The sequence below is a fragment of the Periplaneta americana genome, chromosome 13 (assembly GCF_040183065.1).
Source record: "Periplaneta americana isolate PAMFEO1 chromosome 13, P.americana_PAMFEO1_priV1, whole genome shotgun sequence".
NCBI classification, from domain to species: domain Eukaryota; kingdom Metazoa; phylum Arthropoda; class Insecta; order Blattodea; family Blattidae; genus Periplaneta; species Periplaneta americana.
Window position 1 is genome coordinate 122,465,656 of NC_091129.1, and position 19,800 is coordinate 122,485,455.

General features: G+C 34.0%; 1 protein-coding gene across 1 annotated transcript; it reads right to left on the bottom strand.

Annotated features, from left to right (window-relative positions):
* Window positions 1-3,467: 3,467 nt before the first annotated feature.
* Thor (eukaryotic translation initiation factor 4E binding protein thor) lies at window positions 3,468-19,594 on the bottom strand. Its single transcript, XM_069843989.1, has 3 exons — window positions 19,078-19,594; window positions 17,651-17,815; window positions 3,468-4,888 (listed from the first exon to the last, which is right to left on the bottom strand). Exons 1-3 carry the CDS (start codon window positions 19,217-19,219, stop codon window positions 4,842-4,844), a joined length of 354 nt encoding a protein of 117 aa, XP_069700090.1. The 5' UTR covers window positions 19,220-19,594; the 3' UTR covers window positions 3,468-4,841.
* Window positions 19,595-19,800: the final 206 nt, after the last annotated feature.

The window sequence follows — 19,800 nt, forward strand, 5'->3', positions numbered from 1 at the left end:
AAGGTAAGTGCTCTTTTCTTCCCTTTAACCACTGAGTCAGTCTTGCATTACATGTTTTACAACTCACATGGGGTGCCCAGACACGATCCTGATCCCCAAAGCCGCAACTGAAATAAAATGTATATGCCGTCTTAACAAGATTAGTAATTTCGCGCCTCTGAGATTTCAGAGTAAACTCACCACATATGTAACAAAATATATTCAGAGGGTTTTTACAACTACGCCTTTGCTTTTTCATTTCATTTCACACAGAACTGCTAACAAAACTTCTACACCCGAACTGAACAAAGTACAGACTGACTGTCTTTGTTTTCATTACCAGGCACCCTCTAAGTCTATCTTATCTTTCAAATATCAGCAAACCATAATTCAGATGTGTCAAGTTAAGAGGGTCTTTATTTAATGGATGGAAACCAAAGAAGTACTACATATATACTAGGTATTGAGAACTGCGTATAAATTCTATATTTATAATGCTAAATTATTTAAATTTATTTCATATGTACCTTGTTAAGTGGGAATACGTATGAATACCTCAAAATTAAACTTAGGCACCTGTGGCTTCCACTAGTTTATTCAAGCGGCCGGTAATGGAATCCACAGTCTTCTGGAGGAAGTCGCGTGGGGCATTGGTGATAGCGCCCTGAATCCGTGCTTCCAATATTCTTTATTGTCTCTGGACGGATTGTGACAGTCCTTCCTTTAACTGTATGCCACTGTCTCTGAACGAGAACAACGGAATTCCACACTTAATAGCGTGTACCAATCTGCACTCGCTTGCGAACAAACAGGTGATTGACCATCTTTGCTATTGTTGCGCGAACCGCCTCTCACAGCCATTATTTGTACTACAGACGCATAAAAGTTCAAACTCTATTTAATGACCTATATGTACACACTATTTTCATTATGGTTCCATCGATATTAAAAATGCTGCAGCCAATTAATAATACCTAGTTACTTCCCACCCGCACTGTATTTATGGCTATTCATAAAATGTAATATTGTTGCAGTGCTCAGAAACCCGACGTGATGAAAAATCTAATTACATATTCATAATCAGCGTATCAGACTTGGTAATAATCAGCATTCTGTTTGTCGGCACACTAGTAGACTAGTGTTATTTTACCTGATATAGTTTCCATGTAGCCCACCACAAAGCCACTCTTATCCGGAATTAGCAGGTATAGGGGAGTCTATATTGAAGGGGTGGTTGGAGTGTACTACGTTAAAATGGCAATATTTGTGTAGAAAAACGATTAAAACATTATACAAAATAATGGGTATTAGCCACCAGCATAGCTTGGTAGGTTAAGGCACTTGCCTGCCGATCTGGAGTTGCACTCGGTCGTGAGTTCAATTCTCGCTTGGACTGATTATCTGGTTGGGTTTTTTTCCCCCGAGGTTTTTCCCAACTGTAAGACAAATGTCAAGTAATCTATGGCGAATCCTCGACCTCATCTCGCCAAATATCATATCGCTATCACCAATTCCATCGACGCTAAATAACCTCATAGTTGATACAGCATCGTGAAATAACCAAGTAAAAAAATAATGGGTATTAATGGACAAAATATGTAGACATATGTATAGGCAGGGCTGGGCAAAATACTGATATCCAAGTATTTCAAATACAAATACAAAATACTTCAAAGAATAGTATTTGAAATACAAATACAAAATACTTTTAAAAAATTAACCAAAACGATAGTGGCTGTGGCTGGTCATGATAATATCTTTGAAAAATATTGGAGTGCAAGAGGTCAAATGACTTTATTGTCAAACGCCTGGCATTAGAAAACAACAACATTTGTATTTCAAATACTCAAAATACATTTGTATTTCAAATACCCGATACAATATATAAAGAAATAAGAATATTACCGAAAATCTAAAATATATTAACATTAAAATTATTTTTATCTCGAAGTTTTATATAAACACTGTAACTGAACATTCTTCCTTTTCCCAGTCAACAATGAAATTGTGCTACATATGAATAATTACTGCTCCCTTTCAAAAAAGCCAGTTTCTCAAAAAGTTCATCAGGTAAGGATCCCCTTGCTGGTGAATGAATAAATCCTGCAAAACAAAACAGTCTTTCTACAGGCGCAGAGGAACACAAACTTGTATTATATTTATAAAAGCTTGTTTTACTGTTAGGTAATTCTCTAGAGAGCACAGGATTGTCCCTTTGCCATTGAAGAATTGTATGAGCTCATACTCCGCAGTAGACAAGTTCTTTTCTTTTTGCTTTTCAAAGTCTGTTGTACTTGAGTTGAAAACATGAAAATTGTTTTCATCGTCTTCATCATCTGAACTGACCAAAGGTGTAGCGAGAACTGCTCAGCTGATTTCACACACATATTCTGTATCCTCTTCTTATCATTTGGTGAGGCAGTGTCAGGCAGCCATCTCATCTTAAATGATGGGTGGAAACAAGCTGCCAAAATAGCTCAATTTGCTTCTGGGGTCAGATCAAACATCACTTTAAATCTTGATGAAAGCGAACTCATTCGGACTGGAGTTACTTGGAATAGATGGCGTAGATTACTAGATAACATAATATGTAATCTGTTTTTGAGGGAAATTAATGTGGATAGAAGTTGGCCATAATAGCACGTCTTCTCATTTTGCATTAAATCAAGGGCTACGGCAATGGGTTTCAGAACTACACACTATTCTTCAAGGTACTGAAACTCAACATCTTTGAAGGTTGACAATCCCAGTTTTTCACATATACTGTTTATATATCATGTTTGAATTGCAATATTTGAGAGATTGAGCCATAAAGAGAATTCCATCGAGTTGGGCAAGGAAACTTTAATGAATATTTCAAGACATCTGATATAATTTCTAAGGATTTGGGTCTCCTAGATGCATTCCATAATGCTGCACACTTAAGAAGTGTTGGGTGATAGATCCTTGATGCTGTTGGAGATTTCTTTATGGATTTAAGGAAATCAGTTATGGCAAGGAAACTAAGTGTATGGCTAGCACATCTGAAATGGGTAGGCAAATAAGGCAGAAGTTCATTCTTCAAATCCAAAACTTGAAGGACAAGAAGAAAGTATTTTGAGTATTTGATATACAAAATACTTTCTAAAATCCTTGCAAATTACAAAATACAAATGTATTTCAAATACTGCCGAGCCCTGTGTATAGGTACTGCAGACAACGTATTACTGAACGAGAGGATATAACAGGAGGCACACTGTCCATGTTCCAGTTCTGTCTCTACAGGTACAGAGAAAAGAGAGTTATGAGCAGTCTGTTACTCATTGCACAGTTTACTGCAGCTGCTGCTGTAAAACTGCTGTGTGTATGTTTTTAAAGAGAATAATGATCAGATCACTTTTTGCTTATTTGTTGCTACTGGCTAAACATGTGACGTGCATTTCTGCAATGGTTGTATAGCTGGTACATGTACAGTATTTTTGGTCGTACTTTCAAAGAAACAAGACACGTGAACAATAAGATTTTCTTTAATCACGATAAAAATAATTTTCACAGTACTCTTATCACTCTGGTGTTTTAATCCAGTCTTCAAAATTCTTTTAATAATAAGAACATTTCATACAACAAAAGTTGATACAAAATATTGTTTTCAATTTTTTTTAATAACCCAACTGAAATATGCAAAGACATGCAGTGGTACCAATATGTTGTTTCACCCGACTGGTACAGAAGTATCCAAGAACAACTTCCGTTCTTAGAATAGAGAAGTAACTGCACATTTGTCAAAAGCAAGATGTACTGTCATCTTACACAGAGGAAACCGAAGAGAGAGCTATTTTTTTTAATTGTATTTTCGAATAGAAAGTTGTGAACTCACAATACATGCATGTAAATGCATTACATTTTAAAGGCAGGATATATGCACGTTAAACATGCAACTCACAAGTAAAACCCTGCCAAATCAATCCTCTTATGCATGACTTAAAGAAGGTGTTTCAAGACATTTCACTCAATAACATTCGCTGTAATTACTTAACCACTCAAATTAGATTCTCACATTCAAAGTCAAACTTATACCTCATTTCAAACCTTTTTTCACGAATTTAAGAACAGTTCATTGAAATACTGTGAGAAACTGAACAATGATGGCAACTGCATCGCAAAATTGCAAAGCATAAAAACTGTAATAACAAAACAGTATTGAAAATAACAGACTCAGTTTTAGATTATGTAACAAACATCAGCAGTCTACCATTATTTTAAAAGGGATAGTATACATTCACAAACCCAAATGACTAAAGTGTAATCTGGCAATTCTTAATGTAGACAACTAGATTTTAACAATGAGGATTCTTCAAAATGGGAAATGAGCAGGGAAATAAGCTGAGAATATCAATGTACACACCTAAAAATATAGAAAAGATACGACTGTTCAAGTCACGTCACACTTATTTGGTTTTTTCTATTACAGTCATGAAACCTTCAGCGTTTCTTTAAGTATATTTTGGTCCAATTGTCTCTACAGATTAAAGAAAGACAATTCCAAAGAAATGGCACCCAAATTGAGCAAAACAACACATTCTTCCAAGTAAAAGAGAACACCCTTAAATCCATCAGAAAACACCCAGATCTAGCAGTGCCTGTTCCAGATACCATTTACAATGTAAATTCTACATATATATCTTTCTTCAATAGTGAACTATTTTTTATAATTATTTTTAATGGCTCTGTCACTTTCATGTGTCACTCCACTTGCAGGAGTATACACTACCTTCAAGGCTGCTGCTTGCCTGACAGAGTTAATGTAAAAATGAAAAAGCAAACATGCTGACCCCAACAATGATCAGCCAGGTTCCCACTCTAACACAGCGGTCCTCATGATCTTAGATCTCCATCTGGAACTGATCTTGTTGGTCATCTGTGATAACTTCTGCAACAAACCATCAAATAACATGGATAAATAATCATTTGTTAACTCAAAAGTCACAACTTCCACTGCTTCATACCAGTGGCGGCTCCTGCATATTTCTTAAGAGGAGGAAAGAAGGTAACAGGACGAAATGACAACTTCTTGAATGAAACATGCTACAAATTAGTCAACATGCATACATGTAAGACCAGGTAGTGTTGGGGTTGGCCTTCCCTTCTGTATAGCAATAATCTGTTCTTGTAAACTGAATTTCCTAAATTTTTCAAAATATATAACGTTTTCACTTCCATTCATTGTTAAATAATTGCACAAATTAACAATTACAAGGAAATTCACAACCTCGCTGCATTTTTCGAGCACACTACAGCATCACATGTGTTGGAAGAGACTATAACTACCAACACGTAATCGAACAGCGGAAATGGGAATGGGAAATAATCTGAGGAAAGCGAGAATACTGCACCCACCCACATGGTCTGTGTTGCCACATGTACATTTTAAAAGTTCAGTATCACATGCTTTTGAAGAATATCAGTTCTTGTAAAGTCATACTACCATTATTGTTCAAAGTTGCCGGTGGCCAATTAAATTTTTATGTTAAAAAATAATTTGTAGTTTGGAGTACTACTTTCAATTTCAAATATATTTGTACAAAACTGACAACTTGGCTGTTGCCCTGTCTAGTACACAATGAATGGAAGTGAATTTCAGGGGCCAAAAAGATCTGCGATACTAACGCAGAACTACTTCCACTTTGTTTTATATAAACCCGGCTTTAACTTTCAAATATCCTTGAAAGTTTCAAACCATGAATAGTAGCTTATATAAAGTGCAATGAATAATATTTTTGATTTATAATTTAAAGAAAAAGTTTATATGGTGTCTTTCATAGCATTGCATTAAAACTATTTTTATTGTGCCTCCTCCTAGATGTGTTATAGTCTGGTTGAATGCAGCATCGTTAGATGGCAGCAGTAGAGAGCTTGCTGCAAGACCAGGCGGTTTCTATTTCCCGCCCATGCGCTGATTCAGAGGATCTCCTCCCTCTCCGTTCATTTACTGGCTTTAAAACTCTGCTTCTTTCTCTGGCCGCTAGTGCGCTGTTGTCTGTGTGTGCTTACTGCAGTAAAGAAGGAATGGATTGACTTTCCTCCACACAAACAATCTCGCATCTTTCTCACAGTTTTCTAGCAGCACATGAGCGCGCATCGTTTAAAACTCGACCAACCGAGGTTTTCTTATAGCTGTGAACTTAAAAATTATCGAATCTTCCTCGAATTTCAAGGCACATATTTTATTTGGTATTTACTTTCAAAAGAAGAAAACTGTGAGGAGGACGTTCCTCCCTTCCCTCTCCCGAGGAACCGCCACTGCTTCATACTCAAGTTGCGTGTAATGCCGTGCAAGGATTGCATTACTACAGTAATATAAAATTCTCCCAATTTTTTATTTACACTACTAGCAGAGAAAATAAATATGAGCTGGCAGGATGCTGCTATTCTGTCATAAAGGCTGACTCCCAGCCACATGCTACAAGCCACAATATCACGCTGTGCCTAACCTTGGACACCAGTAATTGGCTGTTCAGTAAAACTAAACATACAGTATTTGCAGCAACATGGGCCTACTTAATCTCAGCCTATGTAATACCACTGCTCACTAGATATTCAAGGCTAAACAATGATGTAAAGAGAGAGATAATGAGTGTTTCTGCTGATGTTCGTCAGTTTCATTTTATATTTTGATAACATTCACATATAATAGCACTTAAGATTTATATTCAATAAAAGGCAACATACGAATTTAAGGTTCTATTTACCAACATTTTCTTTCAAAATGAAGTGGATTAAGGGATTAAAAAATTTCTGTTCTTCAAAACTCAGCCTTAAGATTATGCCTAGGAGTACCACAAACCACATCACCTGTTGCTCTAGAAATTGAATGTAATATTCAACCAATCAGACACTTATATTACAAAAGGATCTAAAAATACATTTAAAATTAGAAGCCTCATCCAGATCTCAGATGTTCTTCAAACTGTCAGATGATATCCTGTGTAATTTCTATAAAATTCCCACATTGTCACTCCCCGATTTCATATTTCTGATCATCCTACTTGTCTGTGGTGTAATAATCGTGAAGAAGATCTGGAACACATTCTTATACGAGTATACTGTCCGTCCATAAACCACAAAAGAAGTAAATTAAAATCATCAGTACCAGTTGCAGAAGACACAGCCCTGCAGTATATATTGACTACACTCCAACTCTGGCTACTAGCAACAGGCATCTATAATGAACATCGATCAAAATACCCCTCATTTCTCGTGAAAAACAACAACTGAATAGACTACAGTGGACTATAGTGGACTTTATGTTGTCAGCAAACAGCTGGATACATTAAGAAGATTGATTGATTAATTTTATTCCTTCATATCCTTACTGACTGAGGTTCTGGCTGATATGTAAATCTATTATCAGGCAGTACATCTCACTTGACGATGTGTGTCAGAGGAAGAACAATTGTTTGTATGCATCTTAAGTCTGACTAGTGTAATATGTAGCTAGTCTGTGATGTATGCAATGGAGGGGGAAAGGAACTGGCCACCTTACCCCATTATCTCCTGGCCTAGTTGCCTCGTAAGTGGTAACTTCTTGGTATCACTTATGAGGTTCAGACCTGTCTTTGGACAGCTGACTAAACAACAACATATCCTTAAGCCCTATTTTGAATTAAATTTTGTATGCTTAATGTCTGAAAATTGCTCTTCAATCTTTAAAAAAGTATATGCCCAGATATAAGAAGTTTTTTAAATTGTGAATTTCCAATGTTAATTTTGCAATTTGCACGGAATTGCTCTTTAAAAAAAATTACTTTTAAGATTTTTAATATTTCTTAGTATCAATTCATTTATACTCTTCTACAACTTTTTGACAAAAGTTTTCACTAATGATGAGCATATCAGATCTTCAATTTTGTAGCATTTAGGCCCTAAATTGCATGAACACACAAAAATGGGTTAAAAATATACAACATTGTATGGAAAAAAATGTAAAATACATAAGAAGATTAAAAGTATAAAAAATCACTAACATGGTGTTATACAACTGCATATGTCTGAACTCACTCATGTTAAAATACAATGTTGTATATGTCTATATATATTTTAACCTATTCTAATGTAAATGTTAACAAACTTGAACACTTAATGATGCTCATATCGTCAGTGAAAACATGACAAAGTTATAAAAAGAGGATAAATGTATTGATAAGTTAAAAGACAGAGAATGTATCAAAATAAATATTTAATTGGTCAATTTTATATAAATCATAAAATTACTTTCACAGATATAAAGCTGAAAGCTCAATTTAATATTAGAAAAATGAAAAATCAATTTCTTCGACCCTCGAAGGTGTTTGTAACACCTAAACACAACTGAACACTCCAGCAGTATTACTTTAAAAAAAAATCATACTGTACTTACAAAAAAAAATCCTAATTACAGCAGCAATTTGCGACTTATATGGAAACAGTTAGTGAGCCCATATTGAAAGGACCCTTGAACTGCGCACAGATCTCTAAACCAGACAGACAAATATAAAAAATTAGCTGCTCATGCTAACTGTACGGTTGCAAAATTGTAGCTTGAACAAAAGATGATCGAAAAATTTAGTAGAGCTCCTCCTTGAGTAAATCTTGTGACAGTGTAGAGATTTATAGAAGAAGGAATTTTTTAATGAAATATTCCAACTAATATTTCACATCCTTAAATTAGTATGGGCAGCTAATTTTTATATACTTCTCTGTCTGCTATAGAGATCTAATTATGCCACCAGTTCGAGAGTAAAATAGGTTTCGACTTGAGATCATTAGCAGTTCCCTTATGTGTGGACTTTGATGTCACAAAACGTAAACCACATATTCTAGAACTATCATTTGGTTTCGAGGGCAGTCTTTATTAATATCTTACCCAAAAATAGATTCTTCTTTGAATTATAAAAAATTAGAAATCAAATTCATTTTCTTAATGGACGTGCTATTTGACACAAATAATGCACCATCTAAGATAAATTTTACGATGAATGAAGTAGAGTTACACAACACCAACTTACTTACTTACTGGCTTTTAAGGAACCAGGAGGTTCATTGCCGCCCTCATATAAGCCCGCCATTGGTCCCCATCCTGAGCAAGATCAATCCAGTCTCCATCATCATATCTCACCTCCCTCAAATCCATTTTAATATTATCTTCCCATCTACGTCTCGGCCTCCCTAAAGGTCTTTTTCCCTCCGGCCTCCCAACTAACACACTATATGCATTTCTGGATTCGCCCATACGTGCTACATGCCCTGCCCATCTCAAACGTCTGGATTTAATGTCCCTAATCATGTCAGGTGAAGAATACAATGCGTGCAGTTCTGTGTTGTGTAACTTTCTCCATTCTCCTGTAACTTCATCCCTCTTAGCCCCAAATATTTTATTCTCAAACACCCTCAACCTATGTTCCTCTCTCAAAGTGAGAGTCCAAGTTTCACAACCATATAGAATAACTGGTAATATAACTGTTTTATAAATTCTAACTTTCAGATTTTTTGACAGCAGACTGGATGATAAAAGTTTCTCAACCGAATAATAACAGGCACACAACACCCACTAAGTCAACTTTAACAACACTTAAACTCATAAAAGCTTTCAACATCAATTTAAGACAAGTTGTCACTAGCTAACATGTTATCATTCTGTTGCCTATTCAAATTTATTTCTGTGGCCAGGAGTCTATTTTTTGTGAAAATGAAATTTTTAGATATTCTGAAAGCAGAAACAATTCTCTACAATCTGGTAAAACGGTTAAAGTCAATTAAGACTCCTGAATGGATTTATAGAGCGTTACCAAATGTCCTAAGTACTTTTTGAAAAGCACACATAGAATAAAGGGCTTAAGAATATTTAATACCTTATTCCTTACAAACCATCACATGTTTACTGTCCAGGCTTCCCTATTAAAAAGGTCTAACTTGTATTTTAGCCATTTTATCACATACTGATGCCCTTTCCCTGTAAAACATTAAGCACTACGGTAAACAGTCCTATAATTGTTTAAGAACCATTTTGCATTCCTAATAATTTACATTAATTCTCATTTATTTTGACATGAAAAAGGTCTTATGTTTAATAGTCCCTTCTACTCAGTTTGGCTTCTAGTCTTAAAAGGGCTTAAGTGCGGCTATTTTTTTTAAATAATCAAGAAAATAGTTAAATTAGCAACATTACCTATTTCAGAAGTAATATAAAGAAATAATATTCAGGAAAAATCTCTTAATTAAAAAAACTCTATAATTGACACCAATTTCAATCTTTCTACCGCTCTCCTGAAAAGTATAAAATTTTTACTGAAGACCTTTTTCCTCTCGGCCACAGATTTATTCTTTCTTAGTGTGTTTTTGCAGCCTTGAATCGAACAAAGGGTATAAGTGAAAACTTCAGAGCAATATAATTGTAACAAGAAAAACTTGCTTTGTGCAATAAAAAGTTGCCATCTCGAAAATAAATAGCCTAAAACTTTCCTTGTCAGTAACTGCTCACAAGTGCATGACGGTGGCCAAACCATTATGTGCGAACCAGCATACTAATCCACAAATTGTACAATAAGTTTTGAAGTCCTTGTTAGATCAAATTACTCCAATGTCAATATTTGCATTATTGATTTATTTTTACCAGGTGTACATGAACTGCCAAATCATACATTTTTCTGCAAGAACTATCTTTTCCTATGGACATGTACTTTCAGGTAATATCAGTACAGTGAAGTTTCTTCCATTCTTTCATAGAAGTCTACACTTAGAATGTTTTATCAGTGTTGTATATCAACATACGAACAGATGCCCTTCCAAGGCCAAAGAACTTCGACATGTGCAGACATCAACTTTTTCGAGGACTTTCGTAGTGATGTACATGTACAAGCATTTGCACCACATGAATGTTCCTACTTTCAGAGCACCCACATTCAGATACATGATAGCCACAGTCTTTCAAGTCGTGAAAAAACTTGTGCAGCACTGCTATTTCTTTATAGAATAGAAAGTTCATCTGACCTATTTTTGGAGTTCTCCCCAAATATCTCGTATGCCTTAGTTGACAATTCAGAAGCTACCATGATAAATGTGCTCTGTACATAGCGTAATGAGGACATGTTATTGTCAACTGAGTTTGTAATTTATGAATGTAAAATGTTACTGGGAATACTGGTTCAATTTTAACTCTTGTAGAATACACACACTTATTTTCTAAATCTAATATTGCGGTACAATCAGCAGTCATACTTACAATTTAATTTTGTTAGTATGATCCCCCTGTCTCATTTCGTATATTCAGATCTGCAACGAATTCTAAGACTGGCCTGGAGGAGAGGGGGCGAAGAAATTACCTATCCAGAGGTTTCAGGTGCATCTAAACTATTTTAGTTCAATTTTAAGCAATTTATGACAAATTTAACTTAAACTTAATTAAAATTGAATTAATTCCTTGTTTTTAAGTTACTGGTACTGGTATATACAGATCAGCATAAACTATTATTGGCTCTCTTCCACAAATAATCTCTCTGCTTTACAAATTGTGTAATACCATATCTATACACTCTAGCCCACACCTGTCAAACTAGTGCTTCCAGGGCGCGGACAAATACAGAGGGGGTGGTTACTAGTCTCCTGACTGCTATTTCAGTGTTGACTATGGACTGTGTACTGTACTAATCACAATTTAGCTATTTCAGTGTTGACTATGAACTGTACATATACTGTACTAATCACAATTTAGCTATTTCAGTGTTGACTATGAACTGTACATATACTGTAATAATCACAATTTAGCTATTTCAGTGTTGACTATTAACTGTACATATACTGTACTAATCACAATTTAGCTATTTCAGTGTTGACTATGAACTGTACATATACTGTAATAATCACAATTTAGCTATTTCAGTATTGACTATGAGCTGTATACTGTACTAATCACAATTTAGCTAATTTCAGTGTTGACTATTAACTGTACATTTACTGTAATAATCACAAATTAGCTATTTCAGTGTTGACTATGAACTGTACATATACTGTACTAATCACAATTTAGCTATTTCAGTGTTGACTATGAACTGTACATATACTGTACTAATCACAATTTAGCTATTTCAGTATTGACTATGAACTGTACATATACTGTACTAATCACAATTTAGCTATTTCAGTGTTGACTATGAACTGTACATATACTGTAATAATCACAATTTAGCTATTTCAGTGTTGACTATGAACTGTACATATACTGTACTAATCACAATTTAGCTATTTCAGTATTGACTATGAACTGTACATATACTGTACTAATCACAATTTAGCTATTTCAGTGTTGACTATGAACTGTACATATACTGTAATAATCACAATTTAGCTATTTCAGTATTGACTATGAACTGTACATATACTGTAATAATCACAATTTAGCTATTTCAGTGTTGACTATGAACTGTACATATACTGTACAAATCACAATTTAGCTATTTCAGTGTTGACTATGAACTGTACATATACTGTACTAATCACAATTTAGCTATTTCAGTGTTGACTATGAACTGTACATATACTGTAATAATCACAATTTAGCTATTTCAGTGTTGACTATGAACTGTACATATACTGTAATAATCACAATTTAGCTATTTCAGTATTGACTATGAACTGTACATATACTGTAATAATCACAATTTAGCTATTTCAGTGTTGACTATGAACTGTACATATACTGTAATAATCACAATTTAGCTATTTCAGTGTTGACTATGAACTGTACATATACTGTAATAATCACAATTTAGCTATTTCAGTGTTGACTATGAACTGTACATATACTGTAATAATCACAATTTAGCTATTTCAGTATTGACTATGAACTGTACATATACTGTAATAATCACAATTTAGCTATTTCAGTATTGACTATGAACTGTACATATACTGTAATAATCACAATTTAGCTATTTCAGTATTGACTATGAACTGTACATATACTGTAATAATCACAATTTAGCTATTTCAGTGTTGACTATGAACTGTACATATACTGTACAAATCACAATTTAGCTATTTCAGTGTTGACTATGAACTGTACATATACTGTACTAATCACAATTTAGCTATTTCAGTGTTGACTATGAACTGTACATATACTGTAATAATCACAATTTAGCTATTTCAGTGTTGACTATGAACTGTACATATACTGTAATAATCACAATTTAGCTATTTCAGTATTGACTATGAACTGTACATATACTGTAATAATCACAATTTAGCTATTTCAGTGTTGACTATGAACTGTACATATACTGTACTAATCACAATTTAGCTATTTCAGTGTTGACTATGAACTGTACATATACTGTAATAATCACAATTTAGCTATTTCAGTGTTGACTATGAACTGTACATATACTGTAATAATCACAATTTAGCTATTTCAGTGTTGACTATGAACTGTACATATACTGTAATAATCACAATTTAGCTATTTCAGTGTTGACTATGAACTGTACATATACTGTACTAATCACAATTTAGCTATTTCAGTGTTGACTATGAACTGTACATATACTGTAATAATCACAATTTAGCTATTTCAGTATTGACTATGAACTGTACATATACTGTAATAATCACAATTTAGCTATTTCAGTGTTGACTATGAACTGTACATATACTGTACTAATCACAATTTAGCTATTTCAGTGTTGACTATGAACTGTACATATACTGTAATAATCACAATTTAGCTATTTCAGTATTGACTATGAACTGTACATATACTGTAATAATCACAATTTAGCTATTTCAGTGTTGACTATGAACTGTACATATACTGTACTAATCACAAATTAGCTATTTGAGTATTGGCTATGAACTGTATACAGTACTGTACACTGTACTAATCACAATTTAGCTATTTCAGTATTGACTATGAACTGTACATATACTGTACTAATCACAATTTAGCTATTTCAGTGTTGACTATGAACTGTATACTGTACTAATCACAATTTAGCTATTTCAGTGTTGACTATGAACTGTATACTGTACTAATCACAATTTAGCTATTTCAGTGTTGACTATGAACTGTACATATACTGTACTAATCACAATTTAGCTATTTCAGTGTTGACTATGAACTGTACATATACTGTACTAATCACAATTTAGCTATTTCAGTGTTGACTATGAACTGTACATATACTGTACTAATCACAATTTAGCTATTTCAGTGTTGACTATGAACTGTACATATACTGTACTAATCACAATTTAGCTATTTCAGTGTTGACTATGAACTGTATACTGTACTAATCACAATTTAGCTATTTCAGTGTTGACTATGAACTGTACATATATTGTACTAATCACAATTTAGCTATTTCAGTGTTGACTATGAACTGTATACTATACTAATAACAGTTTAGCTGTTTCAGTGTTGACTATGAACTGTACATATACTGTACTAATCACAAATTAGCTATTTGAGTATTGGCTATGAACTGTATACAGTACTGTACACTGTACTAATCACAATTTAGCTATTTCAGTATTGACTATGAACTGTATACAGTACTGTACACGGTACTAATCACAATTTAGCTATTTCAGTATTGACTATGAACTGTATTACTGTACTAACCACAATTTAGTTATTTCAGTATTGACTATGAACTGAATACTGTACTAATCACAATTTAGCTGTTTCAGTGTTGACTATGAACTGTACATATACAGTAATAATCACAAATTAGCTATTTCAGTATTGACTGTGAACTGTATACAGTACTGTACACTGTACTAATCACAATTTAGCTATATCAGTGTTGACTATGAACTGTATACTGTACTAATCACAATTTAGCTATTTCAGTATTGGCTATGAACTGTATACTGTACTAATCACAATTTAGCTATTTCAGTATTGGCTATGAACTGTATACTGTACTAATCACAATTTAGCTATATCAGTGTTGACTATGAACTGTATACTGTACTAATCACAATTTAGCTATTTCAGTATTGGCTATGAACTGTATACTGTACTAATCACAATTTAGCTATTTCAGTATTGGCTATGAACTGTATACTGTACTAATCACAATTTAGCTATTTCAGTGTTGGCTATGAACTGTATACTGTACTAATCACAATTTAGCTATATCAGTGTTGACTATGAACTGTATACTGTACTAATCACAATTTAGCTATTTCAGTATTGGCTATGAACTGTATACTGTACTAATCACAATTTAGCTATTTCAGTATTGACTAAGAACTGTATACTGTAGTATCTGCCAACAGCAATACAGTATGATAAAGAATTTCAAAAACAGAATGTTCATATTATTTGGTCTACAGGTCTTGCTGATGATAAGTGAAAGATCACTGATTGCAATGTCAACAAGAACATATAAGTACTTCAAGGCTACTCAAATGCAGTGTTTAAGCTATTTCTGGAAGCTGTTTTATGTGCCTCAAAATAATTCACTTTCTGTATTTTAGCTTTCCTTTACAATATCTACCATTTACAGCTTTATAAGGGGGTTTCGTCATAATTATTTTGGAGGTTTTCTTGTTACAATCTTTTCTGCAATAACCCATTCTACGATCAGCACAAGTTCTAATATATTTTTAACTTAAAATATCCCCCAGTAATCTAAAGATCGTCGTCCGATATTTGGTTCAACTCTTGAGAGATAATGATAAACCAATAATAGAAGACAGTGCGTTCATTTTTCCCACAGGCTGGTTTCATTTTAAATATTTCATTATCTCAACTACAATATTTAGTATTTGAATCTTTTTACAATAATTCCAATATTACTTTTCGTACCACATGTTAAACACAACAGATATCTTCAAAACCTAACTTATGGTTCTTTTTTGGAGAATTCATATATCTCACTGTCACATTTTAACGAAGCTCTTAATACAATGCTGTACAATTTTTCTTTCACAGACACATATTTCTCAGAGTTGCATGTTGCAGTTCAAATCGTCATTTTTATTTTTAATGTCTACATACTAATAAGACATAAATGACCATGATATTTTACACACAGGCCTAGTTAGCACCCTTCCAGAATCAATGTGATCGTCCTACTCATGCTTGATTTGCATACAGAGCATCACTTCGGTTAACCTGGGAAGCTATTCTATTTTATTAGAGTATGTTTTAGAAAACCACACGCAAGAAAGTAGAAATACTATATGAAAGCACTAAAATGTTGAAGTAACTAAAAAGTAGGCCCATCTACTTTATGATGCTAAATATGGGTATTCAAACATTAATAAAAACAAAATAGAATAATTTATTTGCCTTGGAAATGGACTACTATCTAACGTGATTAGCACGAAAATCAAGAGTGGATAGAGTTAAAAATAACAAAACAAGGAAAAAGATGAACGGAAAGACAAACATGTAATCCAAGAAATATGAACTACAATTAAAATGGTGTGGGCACATAATGCGAAGAAGATATCCAAATAAACAAAGAAGTCCTCAACCTGGGAAGAGGAAACGTGGAAGAAACATGGCCTGCTTCGAAAGACGGAATAAGAGATAGCATGCGAAAAAAAATAATAAAGATCATGAGTGTCTAGATTGCGATTTCTGGAGAAGAAGAGTCTATATTTTGTCTGAGAAAACTTAATGAAGAACACAGATACATTCCTACGAAAGGAAATGAAACACGAAACTGGGCAATTTTGTTATACAAATTAGTATTCTGTATTCTACCAAATACTCTACATAGAGAGTATTTGATTCTACTTCAAGCAACAAATATTTTGTCTTCAACAACAGTATGCTATCGCTATCCTTATGCACAGAGGTATAACAAAGACTAATTAAAACACGCAGCTTAATTTCTTAAATTAACATCGTTATATTGATTTGAAGTTGAGCGTAATCAATTAGTTTATTTGCAACAGTAAGTAGTGGCTGGATTTATGACAATCTCACGCATGTATAATTTATACGCAAGCACATACGCAAAAGCGCGTCCAGTATTTTGTATTTGTTTCGGACACACTTTATGCATTACATGCTGTATTATGCCCAGGGTTCGAAGAAAGCTTGCAAACCAAATACCTGGGGAATTGAGAGGTGGATATACTGCATTTCTGGACACTTTCAACTACAGAAACCGTTCAGAGCCGCCACTGGCGTAGCTCAGGGGATAGCGCATTTGCCTACTTATCCGAGACTGCGCTCTGGCATGAGTTCAATTCCCGCTTGAGCTAATTACATGGTTTTTACGTTTTCCCCAACTGCAAGACGAATTTCCCGTAATCCCATGGCGAATCCTCAGACATCTTGACAAATATCATCTATCACCAATTTCATCACCGCTAGATAACCTAGTAGTTGATACAGCGTCGTTAAGTAATCTATTAAAATAAATAGGTACTGTACTGTGCCAGTGGCATGATAACGCAATAGTGGAGTAAAGGACAGAAATATATATAAAACCGAAAATATACCGTTTTCCAAATTCTCCGCCAGGAATCTGAAATTGGTCTTTATGACGGACCCATAGAACTTCGTAGTGTGACGATGCGAAGGAAAAAACCAAGTATTTGGAGAAAACCTGCCCCACAAACTTTACACAAATCGTTATAAATAATAAAAGTCATTCTAGTACAAGAATTGTGGATCAAATTTTTATAGGCTCACCTTTCTTTGTTGGACTGGGTATGATATTATTGGTGTTTTCTTTGGGTATGTCAACTCCTTTCAACAAGGATGCAGGGAAATTGGGGTAGTTCTTAGGCGGTGTTCGAGCAATAGGCGAATTCCTTAGTTGCATGAGAAATGCTCTTTCATAAACGATCCGGGTGCCTGCAAACACACATGTGGTCTATGAATAAATAAATAAACAAACAAAACCTTGTAACGTATTATGTAAACATATGACTTTATTTGCATACAATGTTATCGAATAATATATTATAATTCAATGTGCACCGCTAAATAAGTCTAATAAATTTTCTTTTTTACTTTACTTTTCTAATTCCACAAATTTAACCAAATTTTCAAAAAAAAAAAAAAAAAAAATCATAACCCAACCTTCTATACGCATACGCTTCGGTATCAGGTCTTTCACAGTAGCCTCCATAATGTTATTTAATAACTTTGCTACGTTCCATAAATTAATTGTCATGCTTCACTACTTTCTGAAATTAATTACACCACTCAAAAAAATACAGTAGGATATATCAATGTCTCCGTAGTGTGTTACTAACGTCGCTACATCATCACTACTTCACAATTTTCTGCTTAAATCGACTGACCTGGATGGGTTAAAACTGATCTCGGCCATCATCTCCCCAGTTCTTTATTGGTTTGGCAAAAATATTATTCTGAAAATTAGTTGACTAGAATTCTACCTTAACCTTTCTTTTTATTTAATACTGTCGCATTCGTGCTAATATTAATATTATTATTATTATTATTATTATTATTATTATAGAAAAAATTAAAAATATAACCAACTACGACAAATGTTGTGAGATAGCTAAATATTTTATTTTCTTACAAGAACTCGGAAACATTTTCTTTCCTTTTCGCTCTCAGGCAAAACTGGGCTATAAACTATTCCGTATTTTAAGCAACTGTAGGTTTGTTTTTCATCAGTCACTGCACTATGTTTACAAAACGTAACATGCTTCAATAGTGGCGTTAGATGAATCTCAAAAACAAATAAACTACACACGAGTTTACATTGCGTAACCATCACACACTTGATATATTTGGAAAGTCTATTTCAAATTTAGATTTCAAATTTAGCTATTACGCCGCATTTAAATAGTTTACTCCTATTAATCCGTTCACTCAGTGAAGTGAATGCTTATAGCGCACTGTTGAAGTGGAAATAAAGTCATCTTTACACTTTTCATATACCTTATATTAATTCTATAATATAACTGTAATCACTATTGTTTAGAATTTCTTTGCACACAAGGTTGAATAATTTAATGTAATTCAGTCTTTCATAAAACCATTGTTATCCAGAGCTTATTTACACAACAAAGATTAATAAGTGAGGATGAAGGTCAAAAGAAATATGTAAATACATATTATCAAAGCTCCGTGAAGCATACCTCCCGGCGTGGTTGAATACACAGTTCCTCCAGGCGTCGTAGAATAATCTACTGGAAGTTGTGAAGCGTCGTTTATTACAACTCTTCTTGAAGGAATTGTTTGGCACTGAGTAGCTTGTCGAGCAATCGGAGAAGCCGACATTCTTCTAAGTATATTATTAATTATGAGATAAAGGAAGATGGGTATGAACCCGTTCGAAGAAGGGTGTTTTCCTTCTTTTCTTTCTTTACAACCGTTCTTCTTCACCGCATTCACCACAATAGCCTCCTTCGACTAGAAATAAACAAACTACTTCGAGCAGGTGTAACTCCGAAGTCAAACAGACGACTTTTAAAACATAACAAACATTTCTAGTTCAGCAACAAACCGAAAGTAGTCACTATAATTTGAAATAATCACGTAACAGTTTATATTAATAATTCTCTTTGCTTAGTTACACCAAGAGCGAGACACATACGCCGGCTGATTCTGCACACAATGTGAGAAAATTAGTGGCTGAACACATTTAAGTAGTAGCTCCAACATGTATCTTGAACTGCGCAGTATGGCGCTATTGAGTCATTCAAGGCGATTCAAGGCTGACAGCTGGCGCGTAGGAAAGCGATAACATGATTTTATCACACCTTTGACTTCTTGGCAATATAAAAACTTGAGAATACATACACAAACAATTCTTTTGCTCATACCATTCGACAGTGAACATTCTTTTGCTTTATTGAAAG